General features: G+C 40.6%; 3 protein-coding genes across 3 annotated transcripts; 1 reads left to right on the forward strand and 2 right to left on the reverse strand.

Annotated features, from left to right (window-relative positions):
- Positions 1 to 527: 527 nt before the first annotated feature.
- On the forward strand, positions 528 to 1,779 carry LOC116250619 (tRNA (guanine-N(7)-)-methyltransferase). The gene has a single exon (XM_031624387.2). The coding sequence runs from the start codon at positions 602 to 604 to the stop codon at positions 1,445 to 1,447; it is 846 nt and encodes a 281-aa protein (XP_031480247.1). The 5' UTR covers positions 528 to 601; the 3' UTR covers positions 1,448 to 1,779.
- Positions 1,780 to 2,134: 355 nt separating this feature from the next.
- On the reverse strand, positions 2,135 to 8,121 carry LOC116250618 (ankyrin repeat domain-containing protein EMB506, chloroplastic). Its single transcript, XM_031624386.2, has 7 exons — positions 7,501 to 8,121; positions 6,636 to 6,715; positions 6,305 to 6,403; positions 6,114 to 6,212; positions 5,914 to 6,012; positions 5,706 to 5,804; positions 2,135 to 2,442 (listed from the first exon to the last, which is right to left on the reverse strand). Exons 1-7 carry the CDS (start codon positions 7,847 to 7,849, stop codon positions 2,338 to 2,340), a joined length of 930 nt encoding a protein of 309 aa, XP_031480246.1. The 5' UTR covers positions 7,850 to 8,121; the 3' UTR covers positions 2,135 to 2,337.
- A 5,210-nt stretch (positions 8,122 to 13,331) lies between these two features.
- On the reverse strand, positions 13,332 to 15,253 carry LOC116249818 (uncharacterized). Its single transcript, XM_031623102.2, has 3 exons — positions 14,964 to 15,253; positions 13,840 to 13,964; positions 13,332 to 13,745 (listed from the first exon to the last, which is right to left on the reverse strand). The coding sequence occupies exons 1-3, from the start codon at positions 15,211 to 15,213 to the stop codon at positions 13,578 to 13,580; spliced, it is 543 nt and encodes a 180-aa protein (XP_031478962.1). The 5' UTR covers positions 15,214 to 15,253; the 3' UTR covers positions 13,332 to 13,577.
- Positions 15,254 to 19,536: the final 4,283 nt, after the last annotated feature.

Here is a 19,536-nt window from a genome sequence, read left to right on the forward strand (position 1 = left end):
CTCCAAACACAACTTAAACAAACGAATTATGAAAAACGATATATCCAAATCCAAGAGACGCTCGGCCCGATAAATTTTACACTGGGCTGAGCCCGATCGGGCAGGTCCAGTTGGCTTGCTTCGAGGCCCTCGCCTGGGTCAGGCAGGTCTCAGGCAGACCTGGGCACTCAGCCGGGCTACTGACTCGGGTCCGAGCCCGAAAAAACCCAAACCGAGTGGGCATGATAACTTTTAAATAATATTTTTTTATTATAAATATATATTTTATTATTAAAAATATATTTTATATTTTAAAAAATTATTTTATATTTAAAAAAGTAAATTTTATTATAATCGGGCCAGATCGACTCAAACCCAAGTTTCGAGCATGGAACCCGAACAACGGGGCCGGCCGATGCCCATACCCGGCAGCGGCTCGGTGACGCTATTCAGCTGAAAACGATGAAATCCCGATCCGATAAAGAACCGATCCATTGATACCGCAAGTTCCGAAAGGACCAGGTCGTTCGAATTCCAACGAAAGCCCTAACTCTTTCCCCTTTCCCTCCACCCCCTTCCTCTCTCTCTCTCTCTCTCTCTCTCTCTCTCTCTTCGAGCAGCCATGGCCAACGACACCCCAAATCCATCCGTCACCGCCACCGCCACCGCCACCGCCACCGCGGCGGCCGCGCACACCACCACCACCACGAAAAACAACAACAACAAAGAGAAGCCAACTCGTCACCCCAGGAAGCGTTTCTACAGAGCAAGAGCCCATAGCAACCCCTTGAGCGACTCCCACTTCCCCGTCCCCGTCACCCCCTCCCACTTTGACTACTCCCTCCACTTCACGTTGCCGACGCCGCCTCCCTCCGACGACCACCACCACCTCGTTCGCTTCGCGGACGTTGGCTGCGGCTTTGGCGGCCTCCTCGTCCAACTCGCCACCCTCTTCCCCGACACCCTGATGCTCGGCATGGAGCTCCGAGACAAGGTCAGCGAGTACGTCAAGGAGCGAATCTCCGCACTCCGGTCGAGCAACCCTGGTCAATACGGCAACATTTCCGTCATTCGCACCAACTCCATGAAGTACATCCCCAACTACTTCGTCAAGGGCCAGCTCACGAAGATGTTTTTCCTATTTCCCGATCCCCATTTCAAGGAGAAGAACCATCGGCGAAGGGTCATCAGTCCCTTCTTGCTTGACGAGTACGCCTACGTTATGCAGGCTGGTGGCATTCTCTACACGATCACTGATGTGGAGGAGTTGGGGGTTTGGATGAGGAAGTGTTTGGAAGAGCACCCACTATTTGAACAGGTGCCGGAGGGTGAGATTCAGAGTGACCCGGTTGTGGGCTTGCTGGGTGACGCCACTGAGGAGGGAAAGAAGGTCGCCAGGAATGGTGGGAAGACGTTCAGATCTGTGTTCAGGCGTGTTGCTGCTCCTCGAGATGATGATGATGAATAACTTGAATTGAAGCTCGTTTGATTCAGATTTGTTATTTATTGTAAGGGGCTGTATCTCTGCTCTGGCTACTTAGAATGATAAATAATGGGGAGGGGATAAGAAATTACATGTGGTATATTTGGTTGAATTAGAGGAAGTTCTCGGCTGTATTGATCCTAGTCACTGTCAACTTCGGCGATTTTGAGCTGCATTGGATTTGGATCTGTTTTCCCTTTTTGAGTAGAGAAACACAGGCAACAGGCAGATTATTTTTTATGGCTATTATGTATTTGGAAGATCGTAACGATACAAAACATTGCATAATTGAAGGGCTTTAAAATTCTATTTTGTTACGTGTTGGATTGTGCAATATTTTGCATTGATGATTTTAGGAGTGAGACACGGATAGATAGGCACTTACCTCAAAGTGGTTTTCATTTTATTTTACCTCTTCACTGATGAACAGCTAGTCGCATTCTTGTCACTTTTGACTGCGCTAATGTATTATACCAGAAGCTGATCTAGTAACCATGACTTTTGTATTTATGGTGAATGTGTTGTGAAGAGAAGTGCCTCTGTTCAAAGAATCAAACTGACGTACATTGCATAGCACCGTGGAGGTAGGATAAGAACATGTGCCGGCAACTGGAACGAAAGGATTCAAGAATGAAGCAATGGCTCCACATAAAATGTTCACTGGGACTCACCTTAGTGTAACCTAACCTGCATATTTCTTTTGCTAAACAAAGAGAAGCTCTAATCCCACATCTACAAGCAAACGCCGTTTGCAACGACAAAATTGGGCATCCCATATAAAGTTCTTCTCACATTTAATTGGTCAAGTAACGGTTCTGTATATCATCGTTTTCATGGGTGCTTAATCTATTTTTTCACTACAGAGACAGGTGTGGTCAAAAATCCATACCAGCTGGTACTAGCTTCAAAAGCTTGGCAAGCTCGTACGACTTGAAATCTTTTCCAAAGCACAAACTCAGGTCCAGAGGCGTCTTGCCACTCTGCAAATCCAAATAGCAATTAGAGAATATTTGAGATGCAGCAAAGCAAGGAAAAGATGTATTGCTTTAACCATTTGGCTGTTATTGCTAACAAGAAACAACCAGCAAAAGGCATTCAAGCTACCTTAGAGCTACAGTCAGATGCATACGGCTTGCAGGTACAGAATTAAAATGGCCCATCCTAGAACGATAAAAGCATTTTGCAGAAAAAAAGCAAATGCTATTCGTGCAATCAGGGTACAATGGCAACTCCAGCGGCTTCCACAAGTACCACTAGCAGGTGATCCGTTCCCAAAATTTCAAGCGTGCCTTGGGGCAATAACTAACTGACCAGGAGAGTGAGCAAACGTGTGTGTGTGTGTGTGTGAGAGAGAGAGAGAGAGAGAGAGAGAGAGAGAGAGAGAGAGAGATGATTCCTCGAAAGAAAGAAGCTGGGGAAAAGAATCAATTAGTTATTAAACCATACCCCTCTTGCTCTGAAGTTCTAAGTCCATGTTCTCTACATGTATCTCCATTTCAAATAAAAGCTTATTCTTGTTCTGAATTTTCTGTGCTTGCATGCGTGTGAAAATGTTAGTAAGCTTGTCAACTTCCAGTATAGTTCATAAATCATAAAATTTCATGATTGCTGGAATCTCTTCAAAATCATAACAAGGCACTTCCAAGCTTGCTGCGGTACGATAAGCAACTCATAAACTATTAAAGATTTAAAGTTTAAACACCTTGTTGTTAAACAAAGGCAATACCATTCTCTGAGAATTTATTTATAAAAAAAAATGGTGATTAAGCTGTTCAATTTATTTGTTTTGCTTGAAGGTAAGTCTGCAATTTTTTTAAAAATTGTGATTCAAGTCCTCTTGAGAATTTAGACCAACATATGTGATCACCTTTGCTATGTATATGCAGCTTAGGAGATCTTCGAGATCATTTCCAATATAAACCTACGAAATTCGTTCTCTCAAATAATCATGTGAGTTGTTCACCAGAGATTAGTCATTTCCACAAACTTGAGATAGCAAGTCCCATCCTAATCAAGCAACATCTCCCACTAACCCCACTATAATCAAAGCAACATTTCTCATCCAACTCTTGAAATAGAAGTCAGATATGACCAGACTCAAACACAGCAGAACGAAAAACCTAGAAGTTTGTACCCAACATGTTTACATCTATAATGAAGAATAACTTGGCTTACCACATAATATCATAATCTGATAACTAGTACATTAGCCCAAACATTTTCATAGAATTACTGACTTGTTCTTCACGCTGGCCACTAATATCACTAACCACAGGTTCAACCAGACTAAATTTGAGGGTGACAGATTAATACCGTCACATATGTGTCAATGCTTTGCCTGTGGATTGAAATGCGGTAAGGTCAGCCCCGACTCTTAGACAGATATCAGCATAGCTTCATAAATTCCTAGCACATCTGCTATGTAAGCGAGATCTTGAGATGCATCTGTTTAGAAAGTGATTATAGAATATGGGCAACCCTCTTGCTTAGCAAGAAGGGAGACAAAAGATTTGATTCATGTCTCTGCAGCTGTATCTGGTGTGTCACGCTGGGAATTGATAAACGAGTTTTCTACCTCCATAGAACTGTAAGCTTACTTGGTTGGTCAGTGTATGGGGTATACCTGAAAGGGAAGTTCCATAAGGATTTTCTTTGCCACGCTTGTCCTAATCAAGCCAAGACTTTATGCTCTGGTATGCAAGCTATACTTTTGCTTTTTGTCACAGATACCAAACAAATGACCAGATGGTGGAAAACTCGACACAAGTTCAGCTTCCTTTGTGATTAATTAAGCAATAAAGATAGAAAAATAGCTAAATACCATTCTGGGAGAAGCGATCCAGGCACAACATTGTGCAAGAGAGGGACTGCTTAAGGTAAGAAATAACTAAGCCTATGTTCATGGCCACCGAAGTGGTTTCTGTGGACTGAAAGGCATTGCCAGTTTGTACTAGATGTCCTCAATAAAAAGGTCCATAACAGATGTCCATACAGTTATGTCACATGAGTGTGGACGTGGGCGTGGTGTGGGCACAGGTGCAGCAACATGTGCGTGTGTTTCAGCAAAAGGAAGTTTAAATGTACAAATGCAAAAAAAATCATACATGCACTTGAACTTAGAGTGCAAAGTTTAACACCCATCAATTATTAATAGGCACACAATCCCGGTCCACACCCAACTTGGGTGTAGCAACCTATTTGCGGTACCCCTGCGACCTAGGTAAATAGTGAACAGCATGACCCCATGGCCAGAAAGAAAAAACATTACCCAGTAGCCCTAAAGAGAAAAGGAACTCTCTCTCCCCCTCTCTCTCTCTCTCTAACATACATATATACCCATGCATGTGTGACAATAGATCACCATGCAGCAGATGCTTGTAAGAATGAGAGTTGTTATTTAGTGGGTTGGTTAGGTATTTAATTTCATGAAAACCTAAATGTGATTGTGATATTCATTATTGCACTTAAATTCACCCCCTTGTCATGTCCTCAAGGGTCCCCTTGAATGAGTGTCAAACTGATAATTATTTGTTTACATACACGCTATCCCCTTCTGAAGAATCTGAACTGTGGTGATGCATAACTTGGCAAGCCAAGTGACAGATCACAGTATCTTTAGCTCATTTAATTTATTTTTGTCATAAGAACTAGTAACTTGTGGAAATTTCTGAAAAGCTGCAAATGTGTCAGCATCAGCAAGTTCCTAATCCGTTCATTTCCTTTAGGTGATACATAGTATCTTGCACTGCAACAGGTCCATAAATATTGTTCAGCCTTCATATGAACCATTCATGTAAGACATCCTTGGTGGTGGGTTGAATGCTCCAGAATATTAATGTACAAGCAGGTATATGACAATAGACTCTTGTTGAGGGTAAAAAAAGAAAAGAACTCTCAAGAGGATAGCTGAATTTGAGCCATCTCCTCAGACTAATCAATCCTTTTAGATGTCCTGAGTGAACATAGAGTAAGATTATCCTGCTTTCTCTTTTTTTCTTTTATTATTATCATTAAACTCAAAAGAAGAGCCAGACACAATGAGTCAGGTAGGGAAGAGGAAATGAGCTCAATAAATTCCCGGAAACATTGAAACATCCAAAGATCCCAAAAACTAATTTCAAAAAGGAAACAGTACTATGTAATAGTCACACAATAATGCATTAGTATTCCAGCAAGCAGGCATGGATGTATAAAATCATGCAATGGACGAATGTTCAAGACAGAACAAGATATGAGATCTTACCTTGGTTCGTCTTGTCTTGTCAGCACCATTCACCAGCAAAACTTTCGCTATATCTCTGCACCTGCTTTGGATGGCCAGGTGCAGAGGGGTCCAACCTTCCTGATAAAAAAAAAAAAGGTGATCCATAAACCTACAGCTAAAACCACTATATATAAACAAATACCAGAAAAAACTTCAAAAATAAAACAAAGAGTTACAAGCGACTTACATCATCAGCAAGGTTTACATCAACTTTATACTTGAGCAGTAACTTCACAAGCTTCAAGGACCCAACTTGAACAGCATAATGCAGCAATGTAGCACCATCCTGTAAGATGGATAGAATAGGTTTGTAACACCTAAGGAAGCTAGCAAACATTTAGTAATCTTATAAATGAACCAATTGGGGAAGCATAATCATAAACTTACTCTGTCTCTAACGTGAGGATTAGCACCAGTCCTGAGAAGGTGCATAACTACAGCCTCTTTTTTAACCATCACTGCCTTGTGAAGGGCAGTGAACCCATCCTGTTATATCATACCATGAAATCAACATCTTCATCCAAGTGAAACTTAGCTAACAAGATGAAAATTTGGCACCATAAGACAGATCAGATCACCTTATCGACAGCGTCAATATCATAACCGTTTTCAAGGAGCTCGTCCATGAAAACTATCTGATTAGACGATGTAAGAGAATGGAATGGACTCCATTTTGGCTGCGTAAAATTATAAGTTTCATAAGAATGGAACGTTGATGAATAATTTATACAGTCCTGATATTAGGGATAAAACTTTTCCTAGTGAAGAAGACAATTTTTTTGTTTAACCTCAAACTTTCTGAGATAGAAACTATTGCATAACCTCAAGCTTTCAGAGATAGAAACTGTTGCATAACCTCAAACATGAGCACCTTAACCAATAGAAACGAGAAAGAAAAAAAGAACTAACCGATGAAATTTTGGCCAGATCTGGGGACTCGTTGTTGTATAGAATTGCTTCCTCTTCCGGTTCTAATAACAGCTCAACCTCTGAAAAAATGTGGGTTAGCTGCAATGAGCAAATAAGATTCTAAGATGATAAATATACCATGGACTATGGACAAAGGAGCCTTAAAATAATCACATTAATGAAATCAGACAACTTAATCCAATGCATCAGGAATAACTAAAAGGTAATTACCTTAAAGTAACTAAGCCCGTGATGGACCAAACTTATGACCAAACAAAACTGTCATCTTTCTCTTAACCTCCAATAAGCAAGATCCTCCGATATAATTCAAAGAATTGCAAAAAGCAACATAGGTGCAGTTCGAAGTTCAAAAAACAATATTTGCGTTAAAAAAGAGACCGTGAGTGTACCAAATAAATCACCTTCAGTGCAATTCTTATGTGCTCAAGGTTAAGAAAAGAAGCATCACAACACATGAACCTTTCTCGCTCTATAACACTATTGTTTGTCGTTCTAAGTCATTTAATTGTCCCATTCTATCCTCCTCAATCCCCAGAACATAGTTCAAAAGCACATAACAGGTCATATTTTGTCCCCCTGGATTCCTAAAGCGGCATAGATTCAAAAAATTGGCACAAGATACCACATTCCAAGCATATGATGATACACCTAGAGATCAACATCCCATCAGGAAAGATACATTCACATGGAGTGTAGAAAAACAGACCTATAGTCACGAACCGACTACCTTATACTCAGTTCACCCATCCAATTCAAAGCACCTGCATTTCAGAGCTCACCAAACCGTAGAGTATACCAATATAAGCAACGAATTGGGACTCAAATAAGAGAAATCATAGCGAACCTCGCATGAACTCTTTTTGCCTTCTCTCAAGAATCTCCTTCTGGGCAGTGTCGGTTTCGCCGGAACGGACAAAGGGTTGCTCTTCCGAGTCACTAAGAGCAGTCCACTCGTCCTCTTCTTCATACTCGCTTTCATCACCGTCATCTGGGGGCTCCCATTTTCCCACCTGAAGCTTTTGTACTTTACTTTTGAAGAACAAAGATGATCTCAAAGATAGGTTGGTGGGACTATTTGCTTTGGAGGTAGGGATGCTTGAAAGTTGGCACAGAAGCAAATGACGGGGAGAAGGAAGGCATGGAGCAGAGAGGTGGATGAGGGTGCGAGGGGGTGTGAACCAGAGGACCACCATCAGCCACCCACCTGTCTTGCTAAGTTATATATCCCTCGACCGCAGCAAGCGCCTGAAGATTTTCTCAGCTCTCTCTTTCGTTCGCAGCAGCTAGAACGCGAAGATTTCTTAGCCTCTGTCCCGCTCGCCCGCTTGCTCGCGCCCTCTCCATCTCCCCCTGTATGTGTTGCAGTTAACGGATCAATCAGTTCGAATCGCAGATATGTTTGGATCAGACGAGGTCGGGCCTGAACTTTTAATAGGTTTAGTGCATCAGACTCGATCGGGTCTAGGGCATTTTAAGATTTAGGAATCGAATATGGTATAAAGAATAACCCTCTCATTCAAATGTGTGGACTAACCCTATCATTCACCCTCCAGATTTATCATGAATGGACATACAAATACAAACGTGCACGCTAAATATGGAACCGATTATTGACCAAAATTTTGTAGGCCGAAATGATAACTTCAGTTGGATCCAAGCAGATCGAAGCAAAATAGTATCTTCAGTTGGATCGAAGCCGACAGTTGGCTGAACCTGAACCGTTTACATATTTATCTGGTCCAAAGCAAATATCCAACGAAGAAGAAACGGACTCATTTTATGATGCAATTTCTGTTGTTCCACTCGCACCTTTCAAGGGAGGAGAAGAACGCTTTGTTCTTAGAACACATGTTCCTGTGATGTGCTTGAAGAACACAAATATTCTTATTTTGGGAAATGTGGTATGATTATATGTAATGATTTGATCGTAGAAATAATATCTATTATTACGTTACGTTTCTTAATACAACAAGAATTTTACGTTTCTTCTCATCGTACGTTTTTTTGAGGTTGTTTTGTTGCTGTTTTATGAGCCAATCATTTATGTCTAGGAAGCTTTGGTTACTTTTGACATCTACATAAAAAAAATTTGTATTTCTATGTCCTTCGTTTAGCCAAGAGGCCCTGGTTTTTTTTCTTCCAGAATTTGCTCCAGTTCCTTCCTAATTAACCACCCATTCAAGCTCTCATCATAATTATGAAAGCATTTTGACTTCACTAAATTCCTTCCAACTCTAATCTTGACCACTCAATCCTTGAAGAGATAGTCTCATAATTTTGGTGCTTTCATATTGGTGGGTTCTTCCTCTAGAATACTCAAGCTTTTCAAGGGACGAAGCATTGGATAATCCCTCATGTTCACTGCCCAATTTTGATCTGATCAGTCTTCACAATCCGGATGAAGAATCCAGCAGCAAAAAAATGAGGAGACAAAGTTTTAAAATGCATTGAGGGATGTTGGCCAAGTCAAACTGCATTAGAATGTCTTCCATCAATTGCCATCAATTTCTATTGGATTTTCCACCCACTTAAGAAAGCTATGAAAATAAGAATATTTCTCCCACAGGATTCGGGCTATCATATCAAAATAATGTATACCATTGTGTTCTTTTTGTTGTCACAGAGATAGTGGGAGAGAGTGAAACTTCATGCTTCCTTGAAGCTTCTGTTGTGAAATGTACAATTTCTTCTGAAAGACCTGAAAAAATGCACTTGCTAACTTCCCTTTGGCTTCCCCGGTGCTTCTTAATGCTTCATATATTTTTCTGCCACCAGAGTATTTTTGTCCATCAAAGAAATATTCTCCATTTCCACCCTCTTTGCAGTTCATCCTCTACTAAAAGAAGCAAGAAACCATAAATAATATATATATATATATATATATATATATATATTATTTAGTTTCTAACTAGATGTAGGATTTCCTTTCAAACTCAATTCAAATGTTCCTGCATGTTAACTATTCATGAGATATAGAAGGTGGACTGATGTGGCCAAAGATTGCACTCAGTTCAATCTTAAGGAAGGATAAGTGATATTGAGAAGTTCCACAGGTTAGTTTTTTTTAATAGTCAGATTTACGCAAGATCCATCAACAAAGCTTCGGCAATAGCATGAACTACAACCTTTTTTTTTTTTGGTTAGTTATATCCTGGGGATAATTTTAAACTCAAACCATTAAATTTCATCTAATTATCTCTGACATCGTATCTATTGTTTCGATGGGAGACTTAAACCTCGTTTCTAGTGTGATTATTTATTGTCTTGTTCCAGTTACAGAGACATTGCTTGGGCCTGGAACCCGACACTAGTTAATTTCATGTCTCCAATTATTTATTCTGATTTTAGAATAGACTAAACATTGTTAGAAACCTGATTTAGAAATAAAAATAGTTTAAAATATCTCTTTTATTGTCGATATTTCACATGTCCAAACATACCAATAAATGATAGTACGTCATTTCAATGCAAATAATTACTCGTTTTTTTTTGTCATTTTGCATGACAATGGAGGTACATGCCATTCAGTACCATTCAGAAGATTGTTACTATCTATTTCTTTATCTACTTGTTGCATTGTGCCCAAGTGAACTTATTGTCACCTTACCGTGTTGTTATTCTTCTCTAATCCAAATCTCATGGTAAATGTATTCATGATCTAATTGTAAGGACTGATCATATAATCTCCAAGGAAAGGAAACAATTAGGTCTAAGAGGGTGATCCGATGACAAGATAGGAGCAAGAAGGCAAGCTGACAATCAAACATAAGACTATTAAGACCCAATTTAGTGGTAGACCTGTTCTGCCATGGCAATTTGTTGAGGCCGCTTTGGACATGATTTTTAGAAGATAACCCCTATGAAGCTCTAACTGTTCTTCTATCATGGTGCAGTACATTTTACCCATTTGATATCCAATTAGAAGTAGTGATCTTATGAGGTGCAATACATTTTACATCAACGTCAATAAACAGTATGTAGTACATTTTACCCATTTGAACCTATCTAAATGAAAAAAGTAGAACATTCAGCCACAAACAGTTAGTTCTTATTCTACTCCAAAATGTTTACTACTTAAAGACAAGTATGCTACTCAATGTATCATGCCAAGCATCTCAATCTGCCGATCCGAATCAAACTGGAAAACATGCATAATGATGCAAGTGTCGAAAACATAAATAAAGTGAACGTCTACTTGGAGAAATGTTCAGTTCGTATCCCCATAAGAGAGTAGAACTTTTTCTCTCCGTAAGTGTCCGACTTTTCCATCTGGCTCTTCAGTCTAAGATATGAGCGTACTCTGGGTGAAATTCTTTTACGCTTGACAATTTCTTCTCTGAAAGTGCATGCAAGAAAAAATTCACTGTTTTGTTTCTTACCTTGTCTTTAAAATTTCTCCGCTAAAGGTGTACCTTAAGAAAAAAGTTCACTGCTTTTTGTCTTGCCATGCTCTTTTCTAACCTTCAAGCTGCACCCTAAGGAATGTGGACAACCTAAAACTTCTGGTTAATTCAATCTCAGCAGTTCAAGGCAATAAAATTGTGCATTCTATTATGGCATTGAGTTATGAATGGTGTGATGTAATTCAGACCACTTTGCTTTCCAGGTCAAGTTCTCGTTGTTGCATATGACCTTTGTAGCTGGGTATAAGTTGTGGTTACTAATGTGGTTACTAATGCCTCATAATATTGCCTTTCCAATCCGTTCAAAATCTAGAAAACTTTCTACAATCTGATATTGGTTCATCACATGTCTTTGAATGCTTTCATATACTCAACCATAGACGTATCTTCTTCTGTACGAAGCTAAAGTTTTTGAGTCGTCAAAATTCCTGGTCTTGTGATTGATTCATGTGAAAGGCAATCACTAGCGCATGCAGAACTTCTTTTGATGTTTGGAGACTAAAAACAAGACCGAGAACCTCTTCCAAGTGTGTTACAGATATCCAACTGTAAAAAAGCCAACCAGACATTCATCAAGCTACAAATTGAACAGTTGGAAGACTTTTTTTTTTGGGTGGATAAATATAGTTGGTGGTAGAATTGAGTGTTTACAGACATGCTATGGCTTTCAATTAGGCTAAGCAGTTAGGTTTGCTGCATTTCCAAATGTAAGATTGAATCATGCAGTAGATTAGGGCAATTAGCCGATTACCAAACAGTAAAAATCTCTCTCTCTAATCACTACTCCAAGACCGTAAAAACAAATGAAAGGAGAATTTTAACATGATTTAATTGGTGTTCAACACCTACACCCACCATGGATCGAAGCGATGTTTTTCTGACAGACACGTTTTAGCCTCTCTAAATAGTACAGGAGCTAGAAAACCCCAATAGTTATTCCTATAGAATCTGCATATATTCAAGATTATATACATTCGATGCAGGCAAGTCCATTGTCATGCTTTGGCAATTATATATTGTTGTTGTCAAGATTACTATCTTAATATTTTTTTCCATTGTCTTCACAATCTCCAGCGGAGTTTCCTCCATCGTTAGATTTGATCTTATTACTCTCTTCTTCTCCACAGACACAAGTCCTTCCATTGCTGTGGCCTGGTGCAAGAAGGATATATGTACGCCCCACATACGAAAGGTGAGAGCTCTAAGTTTAAGACTTCGAGTCAACCTGCCTAGCACTCCATACAAAATCCTACCATTTCAATTTCGTGTGCGATTAATTGGATTCACGAATCATTAGGAAAAGGCAATCCAGCATCTTCTAAGTGCATGTCAAAAGCTAATATGCTGAATAATTTTGTATGCATTTTTTTGTCTTTGGAATATAAACCTAACGAGGTGCAGCCGAAGCGATAACTATGGATTTATTTTTTCTTGGCATTCCATCGATCTGTTGGCTGGCCAGAAGATGCTCTGAGACCAATTCCCTGCTAAAATCCATGTTCGTGGTCCATGTTCTGATCACCAACATGTGATCTTCATAGGCTTCATTTTGAATCTCTGGTTTCCGTTGAAATTGTTGCATTTCCTAAATTGTCGTCTAATTGGTAAAAGGTGGCACCAAATGTGGATATACGATAAGGTGACATCTTGGTGCATGCCTTCCACTCAAATTACATCTTGATAATTCCCATGGACTTGTCGTTTCATACCTCAAAAAATGCACCACTCTGTCCCGTGGTGAAGTGCATCTTCTACTGCATTCTGGTCTTTAGAAGAGTCCCTGATAAATTTCTTCAAGGTAGCGTTTGGATGACACCTTCAAACTCGTAAAAATTAGGTATTTGTTGAAACTTGGATTTTTAATCAGACTTTGGAACCCTGTTTGTTTGTTCGGATGCTACACTCAAAAGAATATTTTATGGGGAAAGAACCTTCCGCAAAACGCAGCTGCAAAACAAAGCACTTTGGTTGCCGTTTAAGGGTGTAATCCAAATACACCCTAAGAGCTCATAAGCAGAGATCCATTGATTATGTCGAAGGATCATGTAGTTCTGCCGACATGAGGTCTGAAGATACATCTCTTCTCAACATTATTACCTGAAGTTTTAATTGCGTATTCCTAATTGATGCTTTTCTTCATAACTAAGACAAACTTCGGTGCCTCTTTGATGAGAAGGATAATTAGCTAACTGTACTGTTTGAATATCATGCATTGATTTTCATTCCGTAAGTTATGGCTATGGGAAGATGAAGAAACGGACTTAAAGGAACATAGGGAAAACCAGATTCCTGCTTCACTGGCAAAACTCTTAGATCGTATCGTGGATACAGAATATTTCTATGATCCAGTACATATCTGTTCTGCCTGCCTGGCAAAACTCATAGAACGTACTGGAGATACAGCAAATTCTCTTATCAAAATGTCTATCAGTTCTGCTTACACTTGCAGTGAACAGGAAAAAGGTATTTTGCTTTTCGTTTTGCTGTACAAGGGTCCTGTTTTTTCGTTTCGTGCTCGTCACCAAACCTGGAATTCCGGTGCAGAACCGGAGTGTGTTAACTGCCTGTGCTTAGCGATCCTGCAGGGAGTTCCCGCCTCAGAGATGCTCTGTAACGACGGGCGCCATTGCCCTGCCTTGGCAGCAGACGTGGAGTTCCTTCTTCTCCTTTCGTCTTGCTCTTCTGTCTGCAAGAGACAACGAAGACAGTGAATCAAAAAGAGCTTTTTTTTTTCACTGGACTCTGTTTGAGCGTCTCGGTTTCAGGATTCAAAACTTCACCTGATCCTTCTGCGAAGGACGAGAGGCCGGCTGTCTCATGGAGGCACACCTCAAATCTTTCTCCACAACGTTCCTGTATTTCATCTTGGTGTTCCCATATTTTGACCACAACTCCTTCATTATCTCTGTAATCATATCTGACAGTCGTAAGAAGGTGAACCACAACAGTAAATTTACTTCCACACGCTCTGTAATATCTCACAGAGCATGTGGGCATGGTGAACTGATGCCAATTTACTCACAGAAAGCAACAGGCAAAAGAGAATTAATATCGATGTGACATTATACGGCCGTGGTCAAGTCAAATCGTGGTAAATATTTTTCTGTTTCCAACAATCATATCTTTTTACCATGTGATAGAAGGCATCGTTTTCCATTGGTCGTCGGAGAATGTTGACAGGTACGGCTTCTCCTAAGGGTTGCCGACTCGAAAAGCCTTTCGACAGTGGAGAAGACGATGAAAAAGTAAATAAAGAATATTATTACTCTGGCGCTAATATGGAATCTTAACTCTAGGTTGCAAAAGTAAATACACAGAACAGTATTTTGGAAAAGAAAAAGGAAGGCGAGCGGGAAGAAGTAGAACCATTGCAGGAATTCTTTTGCATCTCAAAGAGGAGAAGACAAGTTGGTCGCTGGTTTGTCCCAGAACTATAAGTTCCAGTCATGTGTTGTTCTACGGTATTATTTTAACATATCTAGTTCATTGCAGTTCATGACTTGAAACATATTTCTAATTGGTCATGAATTAGTCTCCTGCATATGCTAAACGAGCTAATCGAAGAGCGAAAGCCGAGCATGAACTTATGGTCCTTTAGATAAAGACCAAAATGTAAGGAGAAGAAGATATAATTAACCATGTTAATTATCATGACAAAGCTCATGAAAACTTTTGAATTCATGATCTTTATCACGTTTGATTTCCCTGTGTCGCCACCGTTGAGCAACGTTCCTATTCATGGACTTGGTTGAGAACCATGGACCAGTTCGTGGTGTCAAAGACCCTAGACCAAACGCGAGGTTCGGGCTGAGCTTGGCTCGAGCCAGGTCTCCTGGTTCCAAGCCAAGTCGGTGAAGTCTGTCTTAGACGATGCTGGAGCCAGGCGATGACTACGTGGGTTTACCTTGTGAGCTGATGAGGCGATAGATCCTGCCCATGTGAAGCGTGTCCTGGGGCCGCAGCAGCTTCAGACGGGTGACGCCGGTGCCGGGAACGGGCGAGTCGTCGAAGCAGACGCTAAGCGCCGCTACGTAGTGGCCGGGATTCTCTTTCATGATCTCGCTGGCGCTGACCGACCAATAGACGCGCTGGAGCCGGCCATCTGGATGCTGGATGATCACGGTTGCCGCCTCGGCTGCCTGACAATTTCCCATTCCGGCGAGCTTCCGGCGAGGGGCAATAAAATGGTAATTGCTAGTGGAAGGGAATGGCTGGAAGCGGCTTCCCTTATATGGATGGAGGAAGGGTGCCGGTGACCGACACGTGGCTAGCGAAGGTGAGGATTGAGTGGGAGACGGCCGGGTCGTACCGAGATGGATATCCAACACGGATGATGTGGAGTTGGATCGTGATATTCCTGGAACCAAACGGCATTCGGGGTGTGGGTCCCGACCCGACTCCCGCACCGCGCTTAGGGGCATCGGATTTTAGTCAACGGACGGATACGATATTTGTCTTTAGGGTTTCCTGCTGATGTCATTTTAAAAATAATTTGATCCTTTTTTGGATCTATTAACGGAGGAGGAGATAGAGAGAAGGGCATTTTAGTCAACTTAGAATTAGCGATACATTTTAAGACAGATTTGAACTGGCTTTTCGTGTTTGCATTAATGAAGTGGGGACATCCCCTGGACGCGCTTACTTTGTCCTCTTGCTAAGAATGTTCCTTCTAGGCACCGAAAGAACAGATGGGTCCGATTTCAAATTAAGGAAGTGGACGGTGATGCCCTTCAGAAAGTCACTTTGTCATCTTACATGTTATGGAAATTGCAGCCTCTCACGCTTTACACTAGTTTTGCTTTATGTCACAATGATTGTATATGTGGATTTAAAGGGCACAACTTTTTTCTATTCACAAGATTTTGAAGATTGTTGGAATGCATGCAGTTTTTCTAAAGCAAGTCGCCCAATAAATGTTCTAATAACTAATCACCACCAGCTTTTTAAGGCGGTCAACCTTTTATGTAATTTGATAGATCCTCATTGACCCCAGACTCGGAGCAGTGGTTATGTGTTGTTATTGCTTTTAATAAGGGACCATGTTTTATTTTATGAACTAAAAGTATGTTTACTAGTTAAATGGAAGGCTCTTTCCGATAAGGGTAAAAGCATGGAAGACTCTTTCCGATAAGGGTAAAAGCATGATAAAAAAAAAAGAAAAAACTGTTGCCAGAATTTCCCTATGATGGAACATGGGAATGTGTCTTCTCTTGTTGTTATTAGTATCATAAAAATGGATGCCTGAGTAACACCTTTTGATAAAGGTGTTGGGTGGTGGCGTTGTAGCCAACGGCTGTGGGAAGCTGGAAGCCTAAACTGTTGGCGACCAACAAGGTAAGCGAGTTGAGTCGAGGTCTAATAGGGGCAGAAGGAGGGGGGCTGCCTACGTTATGGCCCCACCTCAACTAATTGAAAAAAAAAAATACATTGTAAAAATTTAGTTGTGTTATGTATTGCTTGGATTCGTGTTTAATTTGGCTCCACCAAATCCAAAGGTTTGACTGTTTGGCTCGACCCTGAAAAAAAAATCCTGGCTCCTCCACCCTTAAGCTCAAACACAATGGAACTCGAGCTGAGTAAAATAGAAGTCGAGCTAAGATCAGGGTGGCCAAGCTAGGCTTCAATTCAGCTATTGCGCAGTCCTAATTAGGAGCATAAAATAAAAAGCCTTCTCCTCCTCCATAAAAAGCCTTCTCCTCCTCCATTGACTGTCAGTGTCGGACAGCACCAATCCATTTGCTGGTTTTCTTTTGTTTTTTTTTTTTTTCAAATATGAACGAAAGCAGCTTCTTTATTCCATATTAAAGAAATCATTTTCTGTAGACATACCATTCAAGGAGAGAAAAAAGAAAAGTGGATGCATTATTACTAGAAGAAGAAGTGCAGATTGCCAAGAACATAATAATATCTGCCTTCTTCTTTTCCCCGTTGGCTGGGCAGATGAGGGAGGTGCAAGGCCAGGGGAGTCTAGGTTGACAAGCAGTCGTAGGATGGTACGTCTGGATCTTCTCAAGATAGCCCATTGACAAGTCTACCAATTATTACATGAGTAGCCAAGTCATTTGACAGCTAGCTAGCTAGAAATCTGATGCCAATAAGACATGCCAAAGGAATCCATCAAGGGAGACAATTTTCATACATTTGCTGCTTCTTTTATGACACTGGCTACATAAAAAAGTAGTCATTTTCCTTTGCTCACTTCAGCTTATGATTCTTTAACCTCCAAATGTTGGTCACAGAGCCACAAATTACCAGTTTAAATTCACAGGTTACATTTTTATTTTATGTGGACAGACTCTATTTAAGTGTGGAGCCAATCCATACTTAATAGCCCCCATGTTTATGAGAGGGTCAGTTACTTTGTATACTTTTGTGACAGTGTAAAACCTTTCTAACCACGTAAAATCTTGCTCTTTGAGCGTGAGAGAGATTTCCAAATTTTTTGAGTTAGAGAACTCCTCACAGTTCAAAAACCCCAAGAAACTCCGACAAGCTCATCAACAGGACTACGTGAATTGAAGCATTTTCTCAACAGCAATAGAGCAGAAATTTAGTCCTTTGATTCCTATTGAAGTTTTTAATTTTCTTTCCCTGCAACTTTTGGAGGCTTGATCTTTCATCACCATTTCCATTTCTCACCATTATCAAACCTTGGCCATTTTTTTCCCGGTTTCTTACGGAAGATGAGGCCTCCCGGTGGCTCCGGCGACAATTACAGCTGCACTGTGCTCCCACATGAACTTGGGTAGCAAGCAATCTGCATCACCATGGCCATGGACCACGTTTCATTTGCGACACGACGGGACCAAAATCAAAGCTCGTCGATCGGTTCCTTATCGCGAGCCAGCAGCGTCCAAATTAGCCTTTTTCTTTTTCGATAACTACAACAAGATACGATCAGCTTGGACAAAGTTTGGGCTTCACTGGAGTGCCCAGAAGAGCCAAGAACGATTATATCGAGCTTTAGCTCCCACGAGTTGTCAATTGTCCGAAAGCAAAAACTGTTACGGCCCCAACTCTGCACGACTGCTTGCCTGTTGATCGTCGTTTATCGTCGACAGGACGCCATCAGAGAGAGACGATCGAGGGTAAACAACCATGTTCCTGCCCTCTGGCATCACCGCCATCTTCTCTTATTGCTTCTATTATTGGGAAATTATGGGGAGGGGAATCGTGCCCACAGACGTTTTTTACAGTATTTCTCCTGCATGAAGGTTAAAAGACCAACTTCTCAATACTGTTTTGAAGAAGAGTTCAGAACCTGTGTGCCTACAAATCTGGCATCAATACTGTTTCATTTTATACAGGATGACGGTATCAGGGAAGGATTCATTAAATGTATTGTGAGAGAACAATTTACTTAGAAAGAACAATCTACATATAGAGTTCACTAGCTAACTAGACATTGGTCCTGTTTGGTTGTGCGACGAATAATCAATTAAGATCTATTGGTGCAAATGAGAGAAATCTACCGGCAGATTGGACAAGTTCGCAAACTTAAACCGACCATGGCCATGCAGTTCTCCAGTTTTCTCCTTCTTCCTTCTTCATATATAGCAAGATAGCGCGGATAAGCAACTTGCTTGCTTGAGCTTTTGAGGAAGACGTGAACAAAAGTAGTGATTTCGAGCTTTACACCTGTCCTAGATGCGACCCCTCACAAGAGGACATCTCAATAACGACTTTATAAGAAAGAAAACAATTTGAGCACGTACGAACATCAAATTTTCGTCGTTCTCATAACACTCATTAAGGTTTTAAGGCTCCAGCACCGTGTTACTGATATCATTGATGGAGAAAAATAAAAATTTGAGAATATTTTAAATCTTTTGATCCTTAGACCAGTAATTGAAAAGTCCGTTCTAAATCTAGTTCCTTCGTTAGAACATTTAAATTCAGGTACACAAGTTTCATGTTTCAACAATCTGTCACAAAGTTCGAGAAGGTTTATGAAATATGAAATACTTGAACAAACATCTCATGAATCTACTTGTAGATTGGTGAAATACTCACACTTATGTTCCTAATACCAAACAACCTCTAAAGACTTGTTTGGTTAGTAACATAATGTTAATGTTTCATATATATATATATATATGAACTTACTAGACACATGAAACAATAATAACATTTTGTGAACCTTAGTTTCTCGTTCTTCCCTAAGCATTAATGGTAGTTCAAACTAAATTTATGTAAGAAGGGATTTGAGGTTGATGTTCACTTTGCGCGTCCATATATGAAAGAGCAACAAGGAGAGCCAAGCTAAAACTTTTTCCAATAATTTTTCATTATTTTATGTCGCTTTCCCGGATTTAAGGCAAGGATGAGGGAAAAGTAGGAATTCCTGAAATTCAGTGTCATTAGTGGAGAAAATATTGATGAGGCCGGGGAGCCACGTGAAGGTGCTGAGGACCGTGGGCGCATGTATTGGGCGGTGGGTCCCGGGGTGAAGCAATTTCACCGCAACAATGATGATG

Source organism: Nymphaea colorata, chromosome 3 (genome assembly GCF_008831285.2).
Source record: "Nymphaea colorata isolate Beijing-Zhang1983 chromosome 3, ASM883128v2, whole genome shotgun sequence".
NCBI lineage: Eukaryota > Viridiplantae > Streptophyta > Magnoliopsida > Nymphaeales > Nymphaeaceae > Nymphaea > Nymphaea colorata.

Bases quoted from the DNA above. Each gene is read 5' to 3' on its own strand.
- LOC116250618 (XM_031624386.2), bottom strand. From the start codon at position 7,849: ATGGTGGTCCTCTGGTTCACACCCCCTCGCACCCTCATCCACCTCTCT. The intron at 6,213-6,304 runs GTGATCTGATCT...ATGATATAACAG, and splicing joins ATATTGACGCTGTCGATAAG to GATGGGTTCACTGCCCTTCA. The intron at 2,443-5,705 runs GTAAGATCTCAT...TTGGATTTGCAG, and splicing joins ACAAGACAAGACGAACCAAG to AGTGGCAAGACGCCTCTGGA.
- LOC116250619 (XM_031624387.2), top strand. From the start codon at position 602: ATGGCCAACGACACCCCAAATCCATCCGTCACCGCCACCGCCACCGCC.
- LOC116249818 (XM_031623102.2), bottom strand. From the start codon at position 15,213: ATGGGAAATTGTCAGGCAGCCGAGGCGGCAACCGTGATCATCCAGCAT. The intron at 13,965-14,963 runs GTAAACCCACGT...ATATGATTACAG, and splicing joins TCGCCTCATCAGCTCACAAG to AGATAATGAAGGAGTTGTGG. The intron at 13,746-13,839 runs GTGAAGTTTTGA...TGTCTCTTGCAG, and splicing joins GTCCTTCGCAGAAGGATCAG to ACAGAAGAGCAAGACGAAAG.